Here is a 24,847-nt window from a genome sequence, read left to right on the forward strand (position 1 = left end):
AAATATTTTAGGCTCTGTAGCCTCTCTATAGGTTTTGACTACCCAGCTTTGCTGTCATAATGAAAAGTGGTCCACAGATAAGACATAAGCAAGTGGCGTGGCTATGTCCGAATAAAACTTTATTTATAAGCATAGGTGTAATGGCCCATTTCCAGTGTAGGCAAGCTCCGAGTGGCTGTGTAAAGTAGCAGGAAACATAGGCAGTTGTGGAGTACCCGATTAGAGACAGATTGCAGGCAGAAGCAGCAAGAGAGTGTTGTCAGCTAAATGGCTGAATGCAGGACTCTCCGCCCCTGATTGCAACCTTTACTCCATAAATTCCAGACTGGCAGCAAGGCCCATGAGGTTCCTTCCACCACCTGCCCAGTTCCTGATATTGTGTCCCAAGTGTCCAAATATCTACTTGTTAGCCTTACATCATAATAGAACTTCTGATCAGTATTTCGTAGCCCACTGAGTTTCCGGTCACTAGGCCCTTGGGTTTAGGATCCTGCTGATCAAGTGAAGGAGAAAAGTGCTCTCCTAACATAGCACAGCCAGCTGGATGTTTGCTGGTGGCCTATTGTCAGAACTGCCACCCCCACCTCGAACACACACACACACACACACACACACACACACACACACCATAGCACTTTAGGACTGCACCAAGGTGTCCAGGAAGCTTCCAAAAGACTGGCCCAGACCTGTTGCTTCTTTGTCCTATAGGAACAACTTTGAGTATACCCTAGAAGCCTCAAAGTCACTTCGACAGAAGCAAGGGGACAGCACTATGACATACCTGAACAAAGGCCAGTTCTATCCTGTCACCTTAAAGGACGTGAGCAGCAGTGAAGGGATCCATCACCCTATCAGCAAAGTTCGAGTAAGTTCTATACCTCTTCTCTTCTCCAGGAAAGCCTGGTCAGCTGACACTAGGTTGTGATACTTCCAGGTGTTTCTAACTGAATAAAGGCTGGAAAGGGCCGAGCTGTGTGATTTGTTTTTAAGGATTATTTGTACTTTTCTTCCTATGTCTCTTTAGTGTTTGTGCATAGGTACAGATGTCCTTGGAAGCCATTGGGTTCCCTGGAACTGGAGTTACAGGCTGTTGTAAGAGGCCTGTTTTGAGTGCTGGGAACAGAGCTCAGGTCCTTTAGGAGAGCAGCAACTGTCTTTAACCACTGGTCAATCTCCCTAGTCCCCCACAGTCTTGCTTTAAGCCGTAACTCTATGATCTAACAACACATGCCTTTCCCTGAAGCTGTTCACCCCTGGTGTCCTCATGCTGCACCTTGTTCTCGTTCCCAGAGTGTGATCATGGTGGTTTTTGCTGAAGACAAAAGCAGGGAAGACCAGCTACGACACTGGAAGTACTGGCACTCCCGTCAGCACACGGCCAAACAGAGGTGCATTGATATTGGTGAGTGGCCCAGAAGCCCACCGTCTTCCCCACAGGCTCCGGAGCCCAGCTTGCCAAATCCAATTACTTTTGGCAATAATGAACTTCCTGCCGAAAGCATTTGAATTTTGATGCCAGCCACAGACGGGTTCCAGGCAGTGTCCTGTGGCTCTTGGAATTAGGGCCCTGTCCTCACTTCCTCCATGGGCCCGTGCCCAGGCAGTGGCTTGCCATGTGACTCTGCAGCCAGGAACATTAGCCAGCTAGCATAAGAGTATCCAACTTTCAGCCTACATTTCTTTTTATCCCTTCTCTGCTGTTCTAGGGATGGAACCTAGGACTGCCCACATAGCAGGCAAGCCCTCAACCCCAGAGCTCCATTCCCTGCCCAGCCCGCACATTGTGAGAGGATAATGTCTTCTTTAGCTTGTTACCTGGTTTTTGTTTAGAGATGATGATAAAAGAGATTTCCAAATGGACCAAAAGAAACCACTTCTCAGCTCTGCCCTGAGCTAGCTTGCTCATACTGTTAGTCTGTGATAACCCAGTGATGGATGCCCAGGGTGCAACTCTACACCACCTCTGTTCCCTTCCGGTCTCCAGTCTCACACAACACCACCGTCTACATCCCAGACGGCCGTCCATCCGAGGGCTTCTGTTCAGCTTTTTAAATTCTCAGGCTCTCTTTTTTGTAAGAACAAAAAGAGCTGGATTTGTTGGGACAGGGTCGTTAGATCTAGCTCAGGCTGGGCTCAAACTTACTGCGTAGCCCAGGCTGCCATTGAGTTCACAGCAAAAGCTTCCTGCTTCGGCCTGCCAATTTCTAGGTTATAAGCTTGTTGCCTCCACACCCAGCTTAGAGAAACTGAGTTCCAGTCTTGCTTCCACAGATACATTTTGGGATGTTAGGGCCATTGGTTTAATGTTTTAGATTTAAACTTCCTAATTTTGACCCAGCGATATGGGGTTAACTATATCTAAGCTTGCCTCAACTGAAAAAAAAAAAAGAAAAGAAATATTTCTGTGATTTTTTTTCCTCCTTTATTTTTCAATTTCTCTCATTCCAACAAAATGCTCACTTAAGTCAGCCAGAGGATGATGCAGAGAACTGAGCACTCGTAGGCCTGCTCTGAGCTCACACTGAACCGAACCGTCGTGACTTTCTTTTCCTTGTCGGTTGCTTTACACAGCTGACTACAAAGAGAGCTTCAACACCATCAGCACCATCGAGGAGATTGCTTACAACGCCATCTCCTTCACCTGGGACGTCAACGACGAGGCGAAGGTAGGTCACAACGTCCAGGGTGCGTCTCGTCCCTTCCAGTTGTCTAGAAAAAAAGGAGGAGCTTCAAGATTTCACAGCTGATCGGTTTTGCAGTGTTACCTTTCTGTCCCTCCTAGATGTCATGAAACTATCCAGTCAGGTCCCACCCCCTCCAAAGCTGCATCTTTCTTGCCATCCCTCAACACATATGTGAACCCTCCGGCTAAGCTGTCCCCTGGCAATGCCCCCTCCTGTCTGACCCCCAGTCTCACTCGGGGCCCGTTCATCTGGCTTTCCTTCCTCATCTGCACAGTAGCATCTGCATCTTCCCCTCCCTCCTGCACGGTGATACAAGGACTAGTGCTGCAGCATTCCTCCAGCCAGGCACAGCTCCTACACGGGGGCTAAAACCACGTTGCCAGTGGTGACCAAACAGCAGTGCCAGATTCTCCTGCCTCACACAGTGCACAGTTGCCTCAGATTCAGAGGGTCACTTGGATGGTTGTCTGGGACTTTCCAACCCCTGTAGGGACAAGCAAGCATATTCTTAAGTTCTGTCTCCCTTCCCACTGTGGTCTCTCTATTCTCTTCATTAAAATTTTTAGAGTTTTGCCAGTTGGTGGCGGTGCATACCTTTAATCCCAGCTCTCAGGAGTCAGAGGCAGGGGGACTGCTGTGAGTTCCAAGCCAGCCTCCTCTACATAGAGAGTTCTAGATCAGCCAGAACTACATAGTGGGTACCTGTCTCAAAAAAAAGGAGAGAGAGAGAGAGAGAGAGAGAGAGAGAGACAGAGACAGAGACAGAGACAGAGAGACAGAGAGAATGAGAAAAAGAGAGAAAGAAAGAGAGAGAGAGGGAGGTGTGAAGTTTGTTCTGTCTCCCGTCTCCCGTGCCATGGTGGTTGGTTGTATGTAAGGCACAGGCACATGCTTCCACTACAGGAGACAGTCTACAGGAAGCTCTGGTGCTGTGACAGCGCTCCTGCCAGCCCACACTGCTCCATGCAAGCGTCCGCTAGCCACTCCATCCAGAGCTGGGTACTGGGTTCATTTTAGCGGGGCTGCTATAGGAAGCAAGCATGCCACTTCCTGAATGTTTGTCTCGGTTATGTGGAAATCTAAAACTGCGGTAGGATTTTAGCGCATGACTTCTAAGATGCCCTGTAAGAGGAGATGGCGGTGCTCACTGGGTGCTTCTGGTCTCAGGCTCCTGAGAAGTGCTTCCTGTTTCACACTGGGAAACGGTGGAGTGAAGCAGTTAGCTACTGGTAAAACGCTAAGCTCTGTGTTCTGACCTAGGCCATCTGGATCAGTTTTGGTTTTTATGCTTTTCATTTGGTTTGGTTGGTTGTGGGCTTTTTGTTGTTGTTGTTTTGTTTTTGTTTTGCACCTTTACTACCACTGAGAAAGCAAAAGGCTGGTGGGGCCAGTTCTGCCGTCTGTTGGGTGTGGCCAGGATTAATAAGCACTTGTCAGAGCCTGGAGCTCTTGGCTGGAAGGACCTGCATATGGATAGGGTGCTTTGTGTGCATGATGTGTCACTCTCGAGGGTGGGAGTAACAGGGCTGAGAAAACAGGGACAGCGGGCTGTGTGCTGGAGGCTGACAGGTACTTACTCCAGAGACAAGTACTCCCTGAGGAGAGTCCGGTCTCCTTAAAACAGGGAGGCAGAGCTGGCGCCCTCCTGTACCCAATCCAGAGCCCGCACTCAGCCCTCTCCGACTCCCTGGACATGGTGGTGTGCCATTTCTTAATGAAGTTGCTCCCTTTTGAAGCTGACACCAGACATCAGTTTCAAGCATGTGTTGGAATCCAGCAAGCAGATTCTTAGCTTTCCCCAGCCAAGTCCATGCCTCTGTTTTCAAACTTAAAGTAATTAATGCCTCAAGGTAACTAGAGTGAGTAGGTGTTCGTGCAGAATCCTGTACAGTCGGGGGTTTTTGTTTACTTACTTATTTTATGCAAGCAGCTACCGACTTAAGTGGCTCCCTTTCCTGTTCTCACTTCGTTTTTAATTCATTCATTGTTTTCTTAGTAGTGCTGACAATTCAACCCAGTGCTTCATGCATGCTAGGCAAGCTATACCCTAGCCCAACATATGTTAATTTCTGATTCTCTCCCACAGACGTCCAGGTTGGTGGACAATGTATGAAATTCTTTTGCTCTGATTTCTAATGGTAACACAGACACTCTTGGCATACCAGTATGAGTAAATCCAGACTTCTCACCCAGTATCTTCCTGTGAGTCCTATACATATGTATGTTCCTATACATAGGCGTCTGCCTCTCACTTTGATGTCACTGTTTTGAGAACAAACAAAGGCAAATCATGAATGTCTTGGCTCGTGGACTACTTGGGAAAACATTGCTCTAGCCTGGGCTCAATTCACAGTGCGCCTCTGCATAGCAGGTCATGGATGCAAGCAGGAACCTGCTGGAGCCATGGAGGCATCAAGGGGAAAGATGTTCATTTTTAAAGCAGCAGCAGAAAGAGAAATTACTTTGAAAACAAGGAATGTCTGGGTGTGGTGGTGCATGCCTTTTATCCCAGCCATTCAGGAGGCTGAGACAGGTAAACCTTTTGAGTTGAAGCCAGACTGGTTTACATAGCGAGTCCCTGGCTGGCTCCACAGTGAAGACATTCATTGGCAGCTGGGCATCTTTTAAAGACTCAGAAGTCTACAGACAGGTTACAGTTCAGCCATTGACCTTCCACTAGGCAGACACCCCCCGATTTGTACCTGAACACTCTGTAGCCAAGCTGGGCGGCTTCGGTGTATGTTAAAAAGGACAAAGCAGCATCTGCGTTTGGACCTTAAATGGTAAGCAAGGTGCTAACGTGTAGGATTCGTAGGGTAAGATATGAGGGGCCTCTCACCCAGGGAAGAGAGGACAGGCTACGGTAAGGCACAAGCATAGAACAAGGTAGGTGGGTATGTGCTTGCCTGCATGGACAGTCCCCTTGTACAGGCAGGTTCTTTACACCCTGCAGGAGCCAGACTTCATCCAGCTAGCAGCTGATGCTACTAGCAAGGCTAGCTGCAGACTTGTAACTCCAGTTCTGGGGTCCAGGCTATACCACTAGGACTGAGGCTCACATTAGGTCATGTGTTAAATGGACTTTTGTGTAGTAGCCTAAGATCTTGAGTGTAGCATCACCCTGCCGAGGGATAATGTGTACTTTACACATGAAATGTGGAGGCTAAAGTTTTCAATCAAGGTCTCTCTTCTGCAGTAGTTCTAACTGGAGGGAAGAATTGTGGTTCTGCTGGAACTCCTGGCTTAGATTCTACTCTTATCTGGTTTGGCTCATAAACCTTAATTAAGGGTTTACATTTACAGCAGCATTGAGATTTGATTTGGAAGCAGGAGATGCAGAGTCTAAAAATAAATAGTGGGAAGAGAAGTTAGAGGGAGAACCACAGTGTTTGGGTGACTGTCACAGGCAGTGCTGTGGCGGGGTGCCCTGCCCTGTTCACATTTTACCCAGAACCATACACCATACACCATACCAGTGCTTGACCTTTTCCAGAGCCTGTGTGCAGCCTGGAGAAACCAGGCACCCGAGAGACCAGTGCTGGGTCCTGAACTGGATCGTAAGTGCTCCGGGCTGGGTATTACTGTTTGAAGCTCTTGTTACCGGTAGGACAGCATTGCAGACTCATTGCAACTCATTGAAATTACTCTAGAAACACTTTAGCTGCTGAACCAAAAGTTTATATTGGATGATAATCTGCTGCAGAGGAGTAGAAATTATAAACCAAAGAGCTACTGCCCGGAAGTCCAGTGGTTCTGGACAGCACCAAGGAAGTTTATGTGGTGGCAGCTGGGGAGTGGCTCTGATGACAACCAGAATGGTAAAGGAGTGGCAGTCAAGCGTGGGCCAGGCCCCATGAGTGGGCCACACCAGAAAAATGCTTGCAGAGAGCCTAGTGTGCTTTGTGGGTTGTGTCTCCTGTGGCTTAAGGCTGCATAGCCCCTGTGCTCTTTGTGAGTTGCTGTCAGACCAAAACAAAGGCTGTTGAGTCTCCGTGTGTGACCAGGCTGCTCGCGCTGACCAATGGAACTGCGTCTTTCCGCGCTGCGATCCTTCTGTGGGTGTGACAGACCAGTCGCAACACACTTTTCATCTCTTTCTAGTTTGCTTCCTCCCGTTTCTTGCCTTCCATTTGGGGCCTTAGGCTGAGGAGATAGGGCGGGGGCCAGGACAGTCAGAGGCGTGGCATCTTGTCCATTCAAGAGCTGTAGGTCAGACTATATGCTTTTGCCATCTGTGATAGTCCAGCCACTCAGGGAAGGAACTCAGGAGTCTGCACGCTCGTTCTAGAATACAAGTTTCTGTCATGGGAAGGCTCACGTTACAAAACAAAGAGGATTAAAACAGTGACGCCTACTTTGAGGTCTCATACGCTTCACCATGAGGTTCTTGTGTTTAGGTGGAGTAGCATCTTTCCTTTAGTCTCCCTGGCTCAGCAAGAGCCAGTGGAGTTCCTGGGGCGGGGCCATCAAGGCTGGAGGCTGTAAAAGGGGTGTGTCCACTCCGGTAACTTGAACTTGGGATGTTTTGTGTGTGCTTGTGGGATGCATGGCTTATGAGCTTAATGGCCATTTTTGTGTGTGTGTCTAAGCATAATATTTGGAATTCATTGTGAGAGTGTTTTTTTTTTTTTAATGTCTTTGGACTGAACACATTGCTTGCATTTAAAGGGATTCCATTCTAGTGAAACGTCCATCTGGGGTGCCATTAAAATAAGGCGGTGCCATGTTTGGTTGTATTAAGCTGGGCCAGGTTTGGTTTGTTTCACAACTCATTTCCAGTGTGAATGGGAGGGTGAGAGGGAAGAGAGAAATGAGTCAAATATTGTGCTTGTAATTGCAATTAGATGCAAGGAACTTAAAGTGTGTACTAACTGGGCTGCCTAAGACTGGTCAGGAACCACTGTTACTTTTAAAACAAAGGCCATGGGCCAGCATGATGGCTCAGCAGGCAAATTACTTGCTGCAGAGCCTCACAGTTCAGATCAGCTACGTGGATCCGCACGTGGAAGGAGAGAACAGACCCCTACTCTCTCCTTTGACCTAGTTGCAACCCCATACCCATATCCTAAATAATAAATAGTCCTAAAATTACATCACAGAATCGAGTTTCAGCATCTAGGCAGACCCTGACGCTAACTAGATTGTACTGGGTTATCTATACACACTAGCCTTCTGCTCCCAACAACACTAAAGGTAGCCACCTGCTCGATGCTCATGGTCAAGGGTTTTCATGTATGCAGTTTAAAGGCACATATTTTGGGGTGACGAGATGGCTGGGTGGATAAAGTGCTTGAGGACCTGAAATCACATCCCAGGCACCCACAGCAAAAGCCTTGTGTGGTTGTGGACACCTGTAACACTAGGTCTGAACAGCAGACAGGACTGCTGGGGCTTGCCTGTTGCTGGGCTAGCTCTAGATTTGGGAGAGACTCTGTCTCAAGGGAATAAGGCAGGATATTGACAGAGCAGAGTATCCTTCTCTGGCCTCCCTGGCACATGCCAACAATTCCACACAGTAAATGAATAAAATAAAACACGGCAGCCGGGTATGGTCACATCTTTAGTCCCAGCTCTCTAGAGGCAGAGGCAGGCAGATCTCTGTGAGTTCAAGCCCAGCCTGGTGTACAGGATGAGTTCCAGGACAGCCAGAGTGACACAGAGAAACCCTGTCTTGAAAAAACAAAAATACGTAGGGCGGTGGTGGCGCACGCCTTTAATCCCAGCACTTGGGAGGCAGAGGCAGGCAGATTTCTGAGTTCGAGGCTAGCCTGGTCTACAGAGTGAGTTCCAGGACAGCCAGGGCTACACAGTCTACCTTGTCTCGAAAAACCAAAAAAAAAGAAAAAAAGAAAAAAAGAAAAAACAAAAATACATGCATGTATACATACATAGATATGTACAACAAAGCACTCACTAAAGTAGAAAATTTAAAAATATATCCACCAAAGAGCCACATGCCTCTGTAGAGTGAGGCGTCTAAGAGTGGTGCTGTGTTAGAAATACCAAGCTCATTTCCTTGAGGCGACTGCTGCTTTGGGTACTAGAACAAGAATGACTCCTCTTTGAGGTATCTTTAAAAGCTAGGTCCTTGAGGCTTTGTTGCACCAGTGTTTCAAGGTGTGTGTACTCTGTAGCGTAGATGGAATCATGGCAGGTCTTTAGAACCCACAGGTAACAATAGCGAGCATTTATTCACCATATGCCTGAGGGGGAGGGCCAGTTAAAGGTGTCTCTGACTGCCGCAGAGACACTTGGCAGCTGAAGAAAGCCTCACTTTGGTAGTGAAACCTGTATCCTGTGGAAGGAGTTTCAGGCACCCGTGCCTTGTTTGGCCACCGTTGGTGGTGTTGCCCGAGTTAGGTGTTTTCTTTGGGGGGTGGGGAGTGGAGCAAATTTTTACCCTTCCTCCATTCGCCACTCCCAGGAAACAATAAGCTCCTCTGTGGAGACTTCTCATTTGACAGCTTGTCACCCTAACTCTCCTCCTCGTGTTCCTTCCTGGAAACCCCACCTGTGGCTTTCTCTGTCTTACAGTCCCCGGCGCCACTCCTGTTTTGTTTTGATTTTTAATTTTTTCATATCTTTGCTCCATTTAAACCAAAGCGGAGCAGCTGTGGCTCTGGCCTGACGTGGAGTAGGTATTTGGACGCCGTGTGAGGCCAGGGAGTCAGGGGTTCTTGTAAATGGAAGGTCTCCCCGGCCTTGACCCCTCTGTTAATCCACAGACTTCGCCTTTAGCCCTTCCCCTGCTTCTAGAACTTTTGGTTGGCAGTCGGCTTGCTGCTGAGTCTCCTTTGTGACCCATGTGCTCGCTCACCTGTCCTGTTCTGTGCCGCATGGATGGAATGTGGTCTGTGTTTACTTTGAGTCACGCCCCCATCCAATTCTGCATATTTCCCAGCACATTTTCTGCCTCTTTGGGACAGCAAGTGCCAAATCACAGCATCTGCCAAGGGTCCTTAGGTTCACCAAGTCTAGGCAATGAACATGACAGAAGGGAAGGGGAGCAGGTAGGTCCCTCTACGTGTTTTCTCCTCCGTGCCTCCCTTTTATCTCAGTGACTTTTCCCCTGGCTCTCTGCATGGCACAGAAACCGAGACGCTGTGTGGGCGGTGTGGGAAGCGGCTGTAGCAACAGCGCGCTGACTTGGAGCTTGTTTCCCCTTCGGGGAACGCCCCTCCTGGCCGTGGGAAGACTGCGAGTCAGTACTTTTTCTCCTCCCACGTCCCTGCCCGCCCCACCCCTTCCTGCCGGTCGGCTCTTTTCTTTTGATGGTCATTTGATAGTCTGAGAAGTTACCAAAATGCTCAGCTGCACCCTTGAAGCCCTCGGAGCAGTTCGCAGTTCCTGGTGACAGTGTTCTTGTAGTTGTAGTAGTGTCTTTAGGACACTACAACTCCCACCAGAGCAGGGAGCAGTGTGGCTCACCCTTTATTATCTGGCGCATCAGAAATGGAACTGGATGCTGCCGAGTGGGTGACTCAGTCTCGATACTGTCTCAGCTACACACACTCATTAACTGCACGTGGAGTGGGCTGCCAGGGAGCGGAGGTGCACAGAGCTGGGGGCGGGGTGAGTGGGGGGGGAACAGGACAAGTTTGTTTGTCCTGGTGGGAGTGGGGTGGGGAGGGCTATGTAAAGCCCAATAAATGATCCCTACTAATTAGACAGTTGGCCAAGAACTGGATCTTGATTTATAGTTTAAAATCTTACGCTATCAGCTTCAATTCAGGTTCTTAGCCTCTTTGACTGAAAAAATGGTGCTTTTACTCTCTCTAGTTAGCGCTATTGGAAATGAGGGGAAAATGTTACTAGTGCTTTCATTTCAGCTGTTGGACAATTTCTCCCGGTGAAGAGCTACTTAGAAAGATCTTTAGACTGCTTTGGGTGATTACATTTGAATTTATCCTACAGTTTCTACTTTCCTTTTAGAAGATAGGTTACGTTCTAGAAAGGAGCTTATCAATGTTGTCTGCATTTGACTAAGTTGAATTTTGATACAGAAAAATAAAAACAAAGGAAGCCGGGCGGTGGTGGCGCATGCCTTTAATCCCAGCACTTGGGAGGCAGAGGCAGGCGGATTTCTGAGTTTGAGAGTTTGAGGCTAGCCTGGTCTACAGAGTGAGTTCCAGGACAGCCAGGGCTACACAGAGAAACCCTGTCTCGAAAAACAAAAAACAAAACAAAAAAAAATAAAAAAATAAAAAAATAAAAAAGTAAAAACAAAGGAGATTCCCAGAGGCCACTGGGATTGTATCCAAGATGACTGTCTCTGTGTCTCCTGGAGCCATATGGCCATCAGCTAAGGCCTGCAACTTGTTTGCAACAAGCAGGAATTTGGCACAGACTATCTGCTTGGTTTGAAACTGGGAGACCTTTAACTTCATGCCTCATGATCAAGGTGACTTCTGTCTGGGCGTCCGTTTTCATCGCTTTCCCACGTCTCCAGTTTTACACAGGTGCCTCTCCATGAGTGGCCAGGAATGGGCTGGCTCTGGAGTCCTGGGAGCTGGCCCTGCTAGAGCTTTGCCATCTGTTTTCTCTGTCTTTCTCATCAATGCCCTCTAACCCTGAGGCCCAGTCTGTCTCTAGTGAAAAGATAATGAGGGCCAGACACCATGGGTAGTGTGGCGTCCATGGAAAGGGGGACACTGAGGATCAGTGCATATAGAGAATGTCAACGGGCGGTGGTGACGCACGCCTTTAATCCCAGCACTTGGGAAGCAGAGGCAGGCGGATTTCTGAGTTCGAGGCCAGCCTGGTCTACAGAGTGAGTTCCAGGACAGCCAGGGCTATACAGAGAAACCCTGTCTTGAAAAACCAAAACCAAAAAAAAAAAAAAAAAAGAAAAGAGAATGTCAAGTTGTTTCAGTTACCATGGTAACCTTACCCTAAGCATCTTCCCCAGTTGAACCTCTTACTTTTCTCTTTCCCCTCCATGGGGTTTTTCTCGTGTACCAGGCAGTCAGAACATTTTAAGTGCATCTTAACACACAAGTAACAAGTAAGGAAGCTCTCAGCTCTGAAACCAAGTCTTCCCCACAAGTCAGTCGAGAGTGTAAGCACAGAGCACAATTGGTTCACCCCTGAACTTTTCTGGGCAGGTATGACGTGTTTCTAACATTCTTCCAGGGAATTCTACACACATTTCCAGTGCTTTGCTACTAGGGCAGAAGAACTGGCTTGATATCACAAAAAGCTCGCTTCCCTAAACAGCGAGCCTGGGAGCCAGCAGCTCTGGGAGGGGACAGACATATCAGATCAGGCAGCATGGCATTAGCAATGGCCTTCTCCAGACTGTGATGCTGATCATTAGTGAAGCCAAAACCAGGTTCTTAGGTCTGGCATCAGCAAGGCCAGACACCATGCTCTTAGGAGTTCCAAGGAAGATGCATTTTCAGCCAGTGACTCATTGACTGCTGAATATTCCAGCAAAGCATGTTTGAATTGGACCGTTGTCTTTACCTTTCTGAGCACCTGTTGTGAGTTTAGGTGGGAACGAGGCAACTGAGCCTAGTCTAAAGAGGGAGCTGACATGGGGGCCCAGCAGGCATAGGGGATGGAGAAACAATGGTAGACTTGTCTTCTGTAACTCCAAGATCACACTGGAGACTGGGAGAGCTATAGTCCTTAGCCTGTCTGTAACTGCACTGTGATGGGGTATGGGGTAACCTGTCCGAAATTAGTCTTAGTTAGGGTTTCTATTGCGGGGATGAAACACCATGACCAAAAGTAAGTTCAGGAGGAAAGGGCTATTTGGCTTACACTTCCACATTGGACTCTATCACTGAAGGAAGCCAGGACAGGAACTCAAGCAGGGCAGGAACCTGGAGGCAGAAGCTGATGCAGAGGCCATGGAGGAGTGCTGCTTACTGCCTTGTACCCAATGGCTTGCTCAACCTGCTTTCTCATAGAATCCAGGACTACAAGCCTAGGGAGGGCCCTCCCCCATCAATCACTAATTTAAAAAATGCCTTTCAGCCAGATATTACAGCAGCCTTTTCTCAGCCAGATGTTACAGCAGCATTTTCTCAATTGAGGTTCCCTCCTTTCAGGTAACTCCAGCTTATGTCAAGTTGACATAAAACCAGCCAGTACAATTAATAAGAAAAATCAAGGGCTGAAGAGACGGTGTACTTGGTGACCTAATTAAAGTTCTATTGCTGTTGAGAAACACTATGACCAAAAGCACTGTGGGGAAGAAAGGGTTTATTTCATCTATAGGTTACAGTCTATAATTGAGAGAAACCATGGTAGAAACCAAAGCAGAGACCATGGAGGTACAGTGGTTACTGACTTATTCCTCTGGCTTGTTCAGCTACTTGCCTAGGGATGATGCCACCCACTGTGGGCTGGGCCCTCCTATATCAACTAGTAGTTAAGAAAATGGCCTCTGACATGCTCATAAGCCTATCTGATGGAGGCAGATCCTCAATTGAGGTTCACTCTCCCCAGGTTGTCTAGGTTGGTATCAAATTGACAAAACACTGACCAGCACAGTGGGTAAAGCATTTACTCTGCAAATGTGAGGACCTGCGTTCCATCCTGAGAGCCCACGTAAGAGATGTATACCATCAGACCTGGCAAAGAGACAGGCTCTTCACGGGATGAGGTTCAAGTGACCTGGTAGAGCACGGTTCCTGGGAGAGTCACTGTGCTGCCTCTGGCCCCACATCATGCCAGCCTCAGTCTTTCACTTCCATATAACACACACGGTGTCTTCAGACACATCCCAGGTCTGGACACTGGACTCGCTCTCACAATCCTGACCCCAGAATAGTCAGACACTTACAAACTTTATTCTTTGTCTACTCTCCTTTGTTCCTGGGCAGTCATTTCTGAGTGAGTGTTCTGCCTCCTTGTGTCTCTTCTGCTCCCCTTCCTTTGAGGACAGACATGGGAGGAGCAGCCAGCCCTGTGAACAGTATCACGGGGCTGCGAGGTGCTTCTGGGAGAATCCTTGCACAGTAGTTCAGGATATGGCAGAGGATAGAGATGAGATCCTCAGCCTAGTGTGCATCCCTTGCTTTCAAGCTTTATTTTACAACCAACTGAAATCTTTTTGAAATATTCTGAGTGCATGAATTCTCAGCCAGGAACGAGGAACTGTCCTAGACAAATGGCCTGGATGTTTAAAAAGAATCTTGCAGAACATCTTTGGCCTGTTCGGTAGATGATTTTTGTGGTTAGGTTTTTTTTTTTCCTTATAACTATTTTGGGTGGGAACTTTAGTTGCAATCTTTTGTGATTAATGTTTTGATTAGTTAAATAACATCATACTTTTTTCTCAAGATAAGTAGCAAGGAAGTGTAGAAACAGAAAAGTTAGCATCGAAGGTTCCTTCCACAGTAGAGACCTTCCCAGCACTCGACGGAAGGGAATGTGTCAGTCAGTCTGTTTGAAGAGTTTAGCAGTAATAGAACTGGAAGTGGTGTGTGTTTGTGTGTGTGTGTGTGTGTGTGTGTGTGTGTGTGTGTGTACATGTACATGCTTGCTTGTGTCTATACACTCATGTGCATCCACACCTGTTTTGTGGAGGAGAAGCTGGGTGTGTAACCGTGTGTCTCACTGTTATCCCTCTGATGACTTCTGTTAGAGACTTTGTGATCATATCAACAGAGAAAATTTGTCTGCCTCGGAAGAATGCTTGGAATGCTTATTTTATAGATTTGATTGCCTTGGTCCATTCTTATTCATTCAGGATATAGATTCAATCACTTTTTAAATTACTTTAGGCTGGGCAGTGGTGGCGCACGCCTTTAATCCCAGCACTTGAGAGGCAGAGGCAGGCGGATTTCTGAGTTCGAGGCCAGCCTGGTCTACAGAGTGAGTTTTAGGGCAGCCAAGACTATGTAGAGAAACCCTGTCTCAAACAAACAAACAAACAAACAAACAAACAAAAAATTACTTTATGTGTTTGGCTGTCTTGCCACATCCTTAAGTGCAGAGACAGCTGGGGTTGATATTTTCCTTCAGCTCTCCCTCAGCTCTGAGTATAGCTAGACTGACAGATGGATGGTGTGGCTCCAAGACCCAGTGGTACATCTCAAGCCCAGAATGGATAGCTTGTAGAAAGTGGAAATGTTGAACTATGAAAACACACACAACATACACAAGGGCTGGGACTGTAGCTCAATGGTAGAACCCTTGCCTCTTGTACAGAAGGCTCTGGGTTCAATCCCCAAATAGCGGAAAAAAAAAAAAAAAAACAAACCAAAATCTTCTGGCTGGGCAGTGGTGGTGCACACCTTTAATCCCAGCACTCGGGAGGCAGGTGGATCTCTGAGATGGAGGCCAGCCTGATCTACAGCCAAGACTACACAGAGAAACCCTGTCTAAACTAACAAACAAACAACAAAAAACCAAACCCAAAACAAACCACATGCATTCCCCAGAGGTGACTGAGGTGGATCTCAAAGGATCTCATGCTGGACAGTACAGAGTCACAATGGAGCTTCTGACCAAGCACATGGGTTCACACAGAGCTGTTAATCCTGAGAAAATGTCATATCGACTTTGAGTACCTGAGGACAGGTATGACCTTTTTGAATTCCAAGATCTGTGGATAGTGAATATTCCTACTTCATAGGTCAGTGCCTGTGCAAAATACTTTTTCAATTAAAAATGCATGTAAGAGGAACTGAACTCTTCAAGGAAGAAATCATGTATTAAGACAGGTTTCATAATCTTAGAGTTTTGGAGTGAAAGGAGACCTTTGGGTGCACTGAAGCATGCAAGCTTGTAGGAGACCAGTCTCTTCACAGGGAGGCACCATCCTGGTTGATCATGTGAATACCACATGGGAACACCTGAAGTCGGTTTTGGTGTGTGAACTACCCCAGCTGAGGTGTCCCAAATCCCCAGCCCATGGCCTGTCCCTGTGGGTTTGGGATGTAAGGGGTTTGGCTTGGCTGTGGTATGAAGCAGTGTTGGAGAGATAAGCTCCCAGGGCTTTTGTGTACAGTGGTTCTCCTGAAGTGTTTGTGGGGAGGAGGCAGGAGGCAAGCGATCTACATGTCTACCAAGTTCCCAGGCCAAGGTGAATGCGGTTACATCCTTTAAAGTAACAGCATTTATAGAAAGTAGACTGGTAAATGTATATTTATATCTTTGTGTGTGTGTGTGTGTGTGTGTGTGTGTGTGTGTGTGTGTTTATGTGCACATGTGTGCTCATGTGTGTGGAAGCCAGAGGTTGATACTGGGCATTTCCCTCAATCACTTTCCATCATATATTTTGAGACAGTCTCTCACTGAATCTGGCTGAGGGTGGGCAGACGCCCAAGTATCCTCTTGACTCTGTGTCCTCAGCACTGGACTTACAGTCCATGATGTCATGCCCAGGTTTTAAGTGTGTGGTGTGAATAAAACTTCGGTTTTCATGAGTGCTGCTAGGCTGGCACCTGAATTACTCAGATCATTTTATCTGCAGTCATGACAGTAAGGTTTGGGGCTCATCCACTATGCACAGAGACGATCACAGAGACTGGAGTTGGACATCACCTGGAGCTCTTCTGCCCTAGCTGGTCATGTGACAGCAGGGTCCAGGGTCACAGTGCAAGTTACTGGACAGAGCTGGTGTCAAACTTGGTTGCTTTGATTTTCAGATCAAATCTGCCTCTGTTGACCATCTTACCCTGCCCAGCAGAAAGCAGAGGGTAGGGGAGATGCTGATGTTCTCGCTAGCCTTCGGTGAATGCCTACACCATCATGGGTACCACTTGGCTTAGCCCAGGATGCCCATGATGGCCCAGCACATTCTTCCATGATATTGTATTACTGCACGAGCTGTTGTTTTCTTTGAGGTCTTCACTGCCCTTCATACAGTGTGCATGTGATCCCTTGGTCCCACTCACTGGTGTGCTTGTGTGTCCATCTGACTGAGGGGGCAGTTTTTAAATGCCCAGTTCGGATGAGTCAGCCTTCCTGATAACTTTTGAAGTTTCCTAAGTTGAGAGGAACTTTGATAAATAGGAAGCAGAAGTGTCTGAGAACATGGAGGCTCTGGTGTGAGGCGTTCTTCCCAGAGGCTCTGTACTCAGGCTGGTCCTGGCGTCTGGCTTCTGCTTTGAGCAGAGACTTGTAGCCGGGAATCAGGGGGGAGGGCAGATTTGGGTTGGATTACTGTGAAATCCTCTTGGCAGGGGAATGGCACTTTGGGTCAGAGACTTCCTGGGATTGGTGCACCAGAGTGTACTTTCTCAGGCAGCCATTTTTGAGTTAGGAATTGTGTCCCGTGGTCCAGAATGACAGAGGCTTAGATTTTCCATCTGACTGGAAGGTGAACTATACAATGGGTTAGTAAATAACTTTTCTTGTTTACAAAGACTGTGGTTTTTTAAAAAACGTTTTTTTTCTTATTAGTGTTATTTTTTCCCCTTTCAGATTTCTGTCTCTCTTTACGTTTGTTCGTTTGTTTGTTTGTGTGTGTGTGTATGCACATGTACATATGTCACAGAATGCTTGTGGAGGTCAGAGGTCAGAGTCACTTCTCTCCTTTCACTGTGTGACCCAGATCATCAGGCCTAGCAGCAAGTCCCTTTCTTTACCTGATGATGAATTGTCTCAATGGCCCCTGGTCTGTAGACTGTCTCCTATGTCTCATTTACATATTTATGGATTAATATAAAACATCTTTTAAATATTTATGTACAAGAAGGTGTCAAGTCAAAGCACAGATCTTTCTGCAAAGCAGTTCAGAAATCCCGCGAGCCACTTCCTGCTTGCATATCTAGACTTAAGTCTTAAAAAACTGAAAGCAGGAGCTGGGAAAGTGACTCAGTCAGTAAACGCTTGCCTCACAAGAACGAGTACCTGAATTTGGCCTCTTGCACCCATGGAAAAAGCAGGGTGTGGTAGTGTGCCTTTGTCTCCCAGTGCTGGGGAAGCAGAAACGAGAAGATGCTTGAGGGTTCCCTGGCCATCTAGTCTAGCCTAATTGTTGAACTTTGGGCCGATGGAAGACCTATCTTAAAGGTACTAGATGGTATTTCAAAGGATAACACCTGAAGTGTACACACACACATACACACACACACACTTTTTTAAAAGAATTATTTATTTATGTTGTGTATATAAGTATACTATAGCTGTCTTTAGATACATCAGAAGAAGGCATCAGATCCCATTGTGAGCCACCATGTGGTTGCTGGGAATTGAATTCAGGACCTCTGATTTTGTTTATTTACTGGAAATGATTAGAAAAATATTTAGAAGCAAGATACCACAGTGCCAGGGTGTGGACAGTCTAGAGAAAGGGGCACACCTGGGCATCCTCCATTCAGAGGACTGTATCCAACCAGAGGATACAGTCTGTGGAAACAGATGGTTGTGGGAATGAGCCATTGCTTCACCATGGTAGGAAAGCATCTTCACCTTTTACCTGGGACAGCCCTATCAGTTCTGGAGCTTCAACTGTGGAAGGACAGCGCCCTCTTCTGGACATAGGGATAGCTCTGTTGAGTGTCTAAAGAGCCCAGCATGGTCCTAAGCACATGTGTGGCAGCTGCCCGGGCCTGTCTGAAGAGACAAGTTTTACATGGAGGACAGGATCCGACGGGGCCCTTGCAGACCTGGGGAGACAGAGGAGGGCTGTGGGGCGGACCTGACCAGATCAATAAGGAGCTGGCAGGGTCAGCCGAGAGGGGACTGACAGTGCCCAGGGACCGTGAGAAAGAAGATCTGGGGGGAGTTGGTGAGAGAACAAGAGAGGGGTGATCCTCAGATCTGTAATTGAACATGTCCCAGTCTGTTTAGGATGTCTGGTCTTTCTCCACTTGGACAGCGTCTAGAACTTGCTCGTCGTTACTGTGGGGCTAATTCTCTTCTGTTCAGCTTTTCTTCCATTCAGTCCCCCTGTATAGCACACAGTCCCCACCACATACTCATTTACAACCCAAGGCTGAACAGTGCTCCTTGGGTAACCTGCCCTTGACTGTTGGGGCCTAGGCATTGGAAGGAATCCTGGTTATCTGGTACAAGGGTCTTGAATCTCTGAAACTGCTCAAAAAAAAAACAAAAACAACAAAAAAAAACAAAACAAAAAAAACTGATTCTAATACTATTTACTGTGTGGTAACCATTAAAAAAAATATTCCAAAGCCAGTGGCCTGGGAAACCAAAAGCACCTGAACATGTTAGACATCTTAAAATTTAGAACTATAAAGGTGGGGAATGGAGCGTGCTCGCCAACCACACAAAGCTCCACCATTGGCACCGAGTAACAGTTTGCTGTACCACACCGACTGTGCGTCTCCATTTGTTTAAACCTTTGAGGAAACTCGCTAGAAGGTGAATATGGGGTAACTGAGTGGGAGACAGGACACAGGGTGGGGCTGGGTGGGCCACCTTCCGGCTTCCCCTTCAAAAAGGAGAATCTAGTATGTGGCTCAAGGGCAGGCCGGCTGTTCCGTGGAGCTGACCGTGTGGGTCAGTGGTACTTCAGATGCTGGTGAAAGGAAACGGACTTGTGAACCGGCAGGTGTGACCTCTGCAGTGCCCCGTGACTGTCTGGAGGAAGCATGGCCACAGATGGCTGACTCAGTTACAGTTGTCTCCCTTGTGTAGAGGCCCCCCCCCCCATCAGCACAGTGGCTTCATGGCTTCTCGTAGGTTTCAACCACATGTCTGTGGGGCCTCCTTCAGTGAGGAGTGTGGTAGTGTTTTGTGACTGTTCAGTAGACCAGCATAAAAATTAAAGCCTGTGAAAAACTTTGGCAAGTGCAGTGGCTACCTAAACATGTGGTGAATCCAAATTATATTTAAATTATGAAAGGCCACCTGGAAAGGAGTGTCTTAGACATCACTGGAATTAAATTATTTTCTGAGGACTTGGCCCAATGTGATTCTGTTACCAGACACCTCCAAGAAAAAGAAATGAAGGTATTTTCATATGAGTGGGCTGGATTGCAAGGGAACTCTGCTGAAATTTTACGGTCAAGCTATAGATTAGGAGACTCGGCTTTTGTTAAAAAGGACACAGGCTGCTACAGACTATCCTAAAAGGTGACCCCAAAGGTACAGGCAGTTCTAGAGAGTGTGCAGAAGTGTCCCCAGCAGCCAAGAGACATATTACGGTGTCCCAGGCAGATGACATCAGCCACGACAGCCTCATTGTCCGCTGTCCTGGTTGATGCCCAAGAGTGATCCTGGGAATAAACAGAGCTTCCATGGTCCTCTCTTCCTCTGCACGCCTATGCTCACTCCTCTCTAGAAGGGTCCTTCGATGCCTCTAAATGGCGGCTTTCAGGAGAGTCTCGAGTGTCTGTCATGTCAGCATTTGCAAGGCTGGGCCTCTGGAGTTACCCCTCATGGAGCCTTCTCTTCCTTCACAGGTCTTCATCTCTGTGAACTGCTTGAGCACAGATTTCTCTTCTCAGAAGGGTGTGAAGGGCTTGCCGCTCAACATCCAAATTGACACGTACAGCTATAACAACCGCAGCAACAAGCCAGTACACCGGGCCTATTGCCAGATCAAGGTCTTCTGTGACAAGGTGAGAGCAGCAGGCTCAGGGAAGGGCACCTGATGCAGGCTCATCCTTCCACACAGAGCAGCTGACCTCTAATGGCGCTTACTGTCTTAGCCTTGTGGGGAAAGCAGCACTGTAGAAGGAAGGGGAAATACTGAACTAAAAAAGACAGAAGATTTGATGCTGCCTTTTGTGATTGTGTCTGATAAAGAAAAGGATGTGGCCCCGGTCCTGGGCCCAGATCAGTAACTACTGTGTTGATCACGCTCCACCTGACTCACTGCCCACCTGACTGACTGCCCTGAAGGCTCTTTGGCAGGCCATCTCCCAGATTTCTATGTTGCAGCTCCTTCTTCCTGGGAAACACATTTTTACCAGGTGCAGAGCCAAGGTTTCTCTGTCAAATCACAGAAACTCTGGAAGGGCTGTTGTATCTGACCACTGGAGGGCGCCTGGAACCTTTGAGTTCAGAGACCTTTCTCAACAGCCTGTCAGATTGGACACATCTACAGGCCAGGGTCTCTACCTGTAACAAATTATCACAAAGTCAGTGGTTTACAGCTCAGTGTTGCTGGGCCAACATTGAAGGTGTGAGCAGCGTTCCTTTGCTAAAGATGTCTCCTCTGCATCTTTAGACTGCCTCTGGTTGTTGTGCCTCCTGGTCCCTTGTGATCACCTCCAGCCTTCCCTCCCCCTTGCCATGTAACCTGCTCCTTCTCCAGCCCCAGGATCAGGTGTGGGGATTACTGGAACACAGGTGCTTCCCGTGGGCTGCACTTGAAAACAGTGACTCACAGCTAGTGGGCACCAGTACCTCTGACCTAGGCCAGTCTCTTCCCAGCTGACCACATTCCTCTGGTGCCCGAGAAACCTTGATGATTTAGGTGTGTGGCACCAGCACCTGGAAGGCCAAGAGAATCGGGAGGTGGAGGCCAGCCTGGGCTATACACAGAGACCCCACCTCAAACAATGACAAAGCAAAAACACCTTAGAAGGAACTGTCAGAATGTTTGTGCTCTTTTTATAATACTAGAGAAACTGCACTTTTACTCAAACATTTTTTTTCCACATCTGATGTTTTTGTTACATCTTTCCTGGCTAATAATTTTCCTACACACTCTTGAGAATTCACGCATTCATTTTTCTGAGTGCCGAGAAGGTTTATTCTTAGTAAGGCCTCGGCTCTTTGCTGCCCACCCGTATCCCTGACCCTGGTTGGCCCACTTGCCACTCGCCACTTGTCTTTTGGTCACCCGCTCCTGGCTCTCAGGACGCTCACTTTGTGAGTCTTGTCTCAACTTGTCATTAGAAACCCTAAGTAGGGCACTTTGGGGTTTCCTTTGGTGTATCCACAGTGTACCTCTTTCCTAAGGAAGCTGCACTTCGTTGTCTCTTTGTTCTGAGCTGCTTAACTGACAGTGTCATTTGATAAATGACAGGTTTTCGCGTTCAGGAGCTGTTAGAATGTGCTACTCAGCACATTCTTAGAGAATATGAGGGCAAAGTTTGGATTTCTAAAGATGGAACTTGGTGGCTGCTTTTCCCATAAGCTCGTATGTCCCCCTGGGCCACCCCTTTAGGTTCTGAGATACTGTCATATGTAGTTGATGCCCATTATAGAGGCAAGACTGGCCTTGAACTCCTGACCCTCTTGTCTGTTTCTCTGTGCCTAAGGCCTCTGCTGCCATCTCATACAGTCCGAACAGAAGTCAGTCTCTGTCAGGGTCATAGTCATCTTAGCCCTGACAGGCTGCAGGGGCTTTAGGCTAATGTTCTGAGACAAGCCGTGCTGTGCCCAAGCACATTCCCAGCAGGTGATGATGAGAGAGAGAGGTCCGAAGAGCTTATGGTCAGATGTCCCGATACTGTTCCAGCACTTTCTTTAACATCTTGCAGTATCTGTGAACTAGGAATGAATCCTTCAGCTTTTCTGCATGAGAAGTGTTCATTTCTCCCTCGGCTCTGGTGCTGGTGTGAGGTCCAGCTGTCAGGTCACAGATGCGGCACGGACTTGGAGCTGGTACTGCTGAGGAGACTGCAGCCACCCAGGTCTATTCTGTGTGTAAGATCCTCTTGTCTATAACCCTTTCCAAGGTTTTCTCTTCCACTGGTTGTGAGCAGTTGAGTCTGATGAGGCTCCGTGTTCTTGAGTTTGCCGAGCATCTGTGTTTTTGTGGCTGCCGTTGGGTTTGGAAAATGTCTGGCTGTTGTTTCCTCAGACATGCCTGCTCCTTCCCCTCAGGTCCTCCAGTTACGTCTGTGATGCTTTGATGCTTTCACCCACGGCCTAGCATTATTGTTGTTTGATTTTTCTCACTTCATTTCAGATAGTTTCCATTGTCCTTAGGTTGGTGATCTGTGGCCAGGTCTGAACTGCTGAACTATACTCCATCCATTGGTGTTTGCATCTCTGACATGGCAGTTTCCATCCCTGAAAGTTTAGGCGGGACCCTTTTTAGGTCGTGTCTCTAGGCAGCTACTGTCCCACTGAGCCACACAGTGAGCCCAGGTGTAGCTTTCCCATAGCCTTTGAACATATGGGATAAAGTTGGGATACTGGCTTAATGTCTGTGCCTGGGTTCCCCTCAGTGGTTTGATTTCCTCCCTGTTTGGAGACTGCTTGACTGTCTTGCAGGGTGCTGAACCTTGTGCATTTTGCCTTGCTGAGTGATAGGTGATATTTTTATTCCTGGAACTCTTCTTCAGGTTCATCCTGAGACCCTATTAAGTTCCTTGGAAATGGTTTGCTTTGTTCAGATGTCATCTTCTGATCTGAGAGGCTACTCTGCAGCCACACCGTGTCAGGCTAATTATTCTACACCAGTGAGCAGGATTTTCCTGGGTGTTGGCTCAGTGCCCAGTGAGAGGAAAGTTTTTCTAGTCCAATTGGTGAGAACAGACAGTATGTTTACCCTGTATTTTGGACGGTGTTCCACTTGCTGGGGTGTGTTCTCTTTGGTCTGGAACAACCCCTGCACCAGAGGACCTGGGAGCTGCTGTGCTGTCTGGGTTGAGTCTCCTTGGTACTTCGTTGTCCTTCCTCCTCTTCAGCTGGGACCCTGGAGGCACCAGGGCCTGCAGGTAAAGGGCCTGCCCTGCTCCCTCCATTTCTGCAGCAGCCATCAGAATGCTTGGTTCCTGAGTCTAGCAAGGTTCCATCATTTCAGAGTAGAGTGTGAGTCTCTATCTTGGCAGGAGCTGAGTTCCTTGTTATTCCTGGATACGGCTGATAATACATTTGGTGTAGCTGCCTTTGGGATAGAGGTGTGATTTCTCTTCTGACTGAAGTTACAGTTAGGTTGTTAGGTTGTCGTTGTTTGTGTGTGGTTGCTCATCTGAGAGGCTGTGTGTGGGCAAGTGTGTGAGGAGGCCAGAGTTTGATGTTGGATATCTTATTTATTCATTTCCCACCATATATTTTGAGGCAGAATCACTTGAGAACCCAGATCACCAGTTTGGCAGCTCTAGCAAGCCACCTTACTCCAGGGATGCACTGTCTCTGCCTTCAGCTCACTGGGTTTGTAGGCAGGGCTGCAGTGCCCACCCACAGTTCCATGGGTTTGGGGGATTTGAACTCTGGTCCTTACCCTTGAACAGCAAGCACTTTACCTGCCAAGCCATCTCTCCAGTCCCATATACAGCAATCATAAGCAGGCTATGTGTCTAGCATGCTGTGTTTAGCATGTTTAGCATGCTGTGTTTAGCACCTTCTAGAGCAGACAGGAGGCTTTGTGTTCTGCTTTCAGAGCTGATCTTATCATGTAATGATGTCAGAGATCAGCGAGAGGCCCTCCACTTCCTCCTTCCTATCAGAGAGTGTGTGTATCAGAAACCTAAGCCAACCCTTCCTACCTGGCTGGGCCACTGAACAGTCATCCTCAGCACGCAGAGACACTGTCGCTCAACAACGCAGAGGGAATCAGTGTTACATTTTAATGTGCTCCGTGCTATCCCATTTCAGGTCATGGTTTCACTAGTGAGGTTTTGTGAATATGTTTGTGGGTTCAGATGCGTGACACTGCTACTCAGCAGTTGACATACATGGTACAAATATAAGTCCTTTTATAGGACACAGAGCACAGCGACTTCTTGTGTCATCTTTGTTTTTGTGAATGACACCTGATTGTTTCTGTCACTTACAGGCACCATGACTTTGGACCGATTCACCCCTCTCTGTGCTAACGTTCGCTCCACAGGGAATATTCACAGGGCCAAATTTTATTTTTTTTTTTCTTTCATGGTCCTTTCCTATGAGGTAGGGAGAAGGCACCCACACCTTGGTGGACATCGGAGTATGCTAGCATGTTCTCTAAGCTTTACCTTTAACCTGGCCACGTCTATCATGAAGAGGAATTTCAGTTTGTGTTTAAAATAGATGTTTGCTGGGATTGATAGTTAGAAATGATTTTAAGACGTTTTTAAAATGTAATTGGATATGTTAATTGTCAAAAGGAGTTTCTCGAGTGACATTCCCATACAAGCTTATGATGTTCTTCAATGAGAGGGGTGGGCTTCTGAGAGGAAACGGATGTGGCAAGCCCATGCTGGTACTCACTGCCATAGGGGAGAGAGCCGAGCAGTTCCCAGAGGATCTGATCAGACTCTTGTCTCCTTTGTCTGCAGGGAGCTGAACGGAAAATTCGGGATGAAGAACGAAAACAGAGCAAGAGAAAAGGCAAGTGCCCTGACCCCAGTTCC

At 47.6% G+C, this 24,847-nt stretch overlaps 1 protein-coding gene across 2 annotated transcripts in view; it reads left to right on the forward strand.

Annotated features, from left to right (window-relative positions):
• Window positions 1–24,847, forward strand: part of Grhl1 (grainyhead like transcription factor 1) — a 45,542-nt gene that overhangs the window by 11,001 nt on the left and 9,694 nt on the right. For both annotated transcript variants that reach the window (XM_028777761.1, XM_028777762.1), the window contains 5 exons: window positions 709–865; window positions 1,291–1,402; window positions 2,572–2,666; window positions 20,015–20,173; window positions 24,773–24,824. In XM_028777761.1, the coding sequence (XP_028633594.1) occupies window positions 709–865; window positions 1,291–1,402; window positions 2,572–2,666; window positions 20,015–20,173; window positions 24,773–24,824 (575 nt within the window). The remainder of the gene's footprint in view (window positions 1–708; window positions 866–1,290; window positions 1,403–2,571; window positions 2,667–20,014; window positions 20,174–24,772; window positions 24,825–24,847) is intronic.

The sequence above is a fragment of the Grammomys surdaster genome, unplaced genomic scaffold (genome assembly GCF_004785775.1).
Source record: "Grammomys surdaster isolate TR1022 unplaced genomic scaffold, NIH_TR_1.0 314, whole genome shotgun sequence".
Taxonomy (NCBI): Eukaryota; Metazoa; Chordata; class Mammalia; order Rodentia; family Muridae; genus Grammomys; species Grammomys surdaster.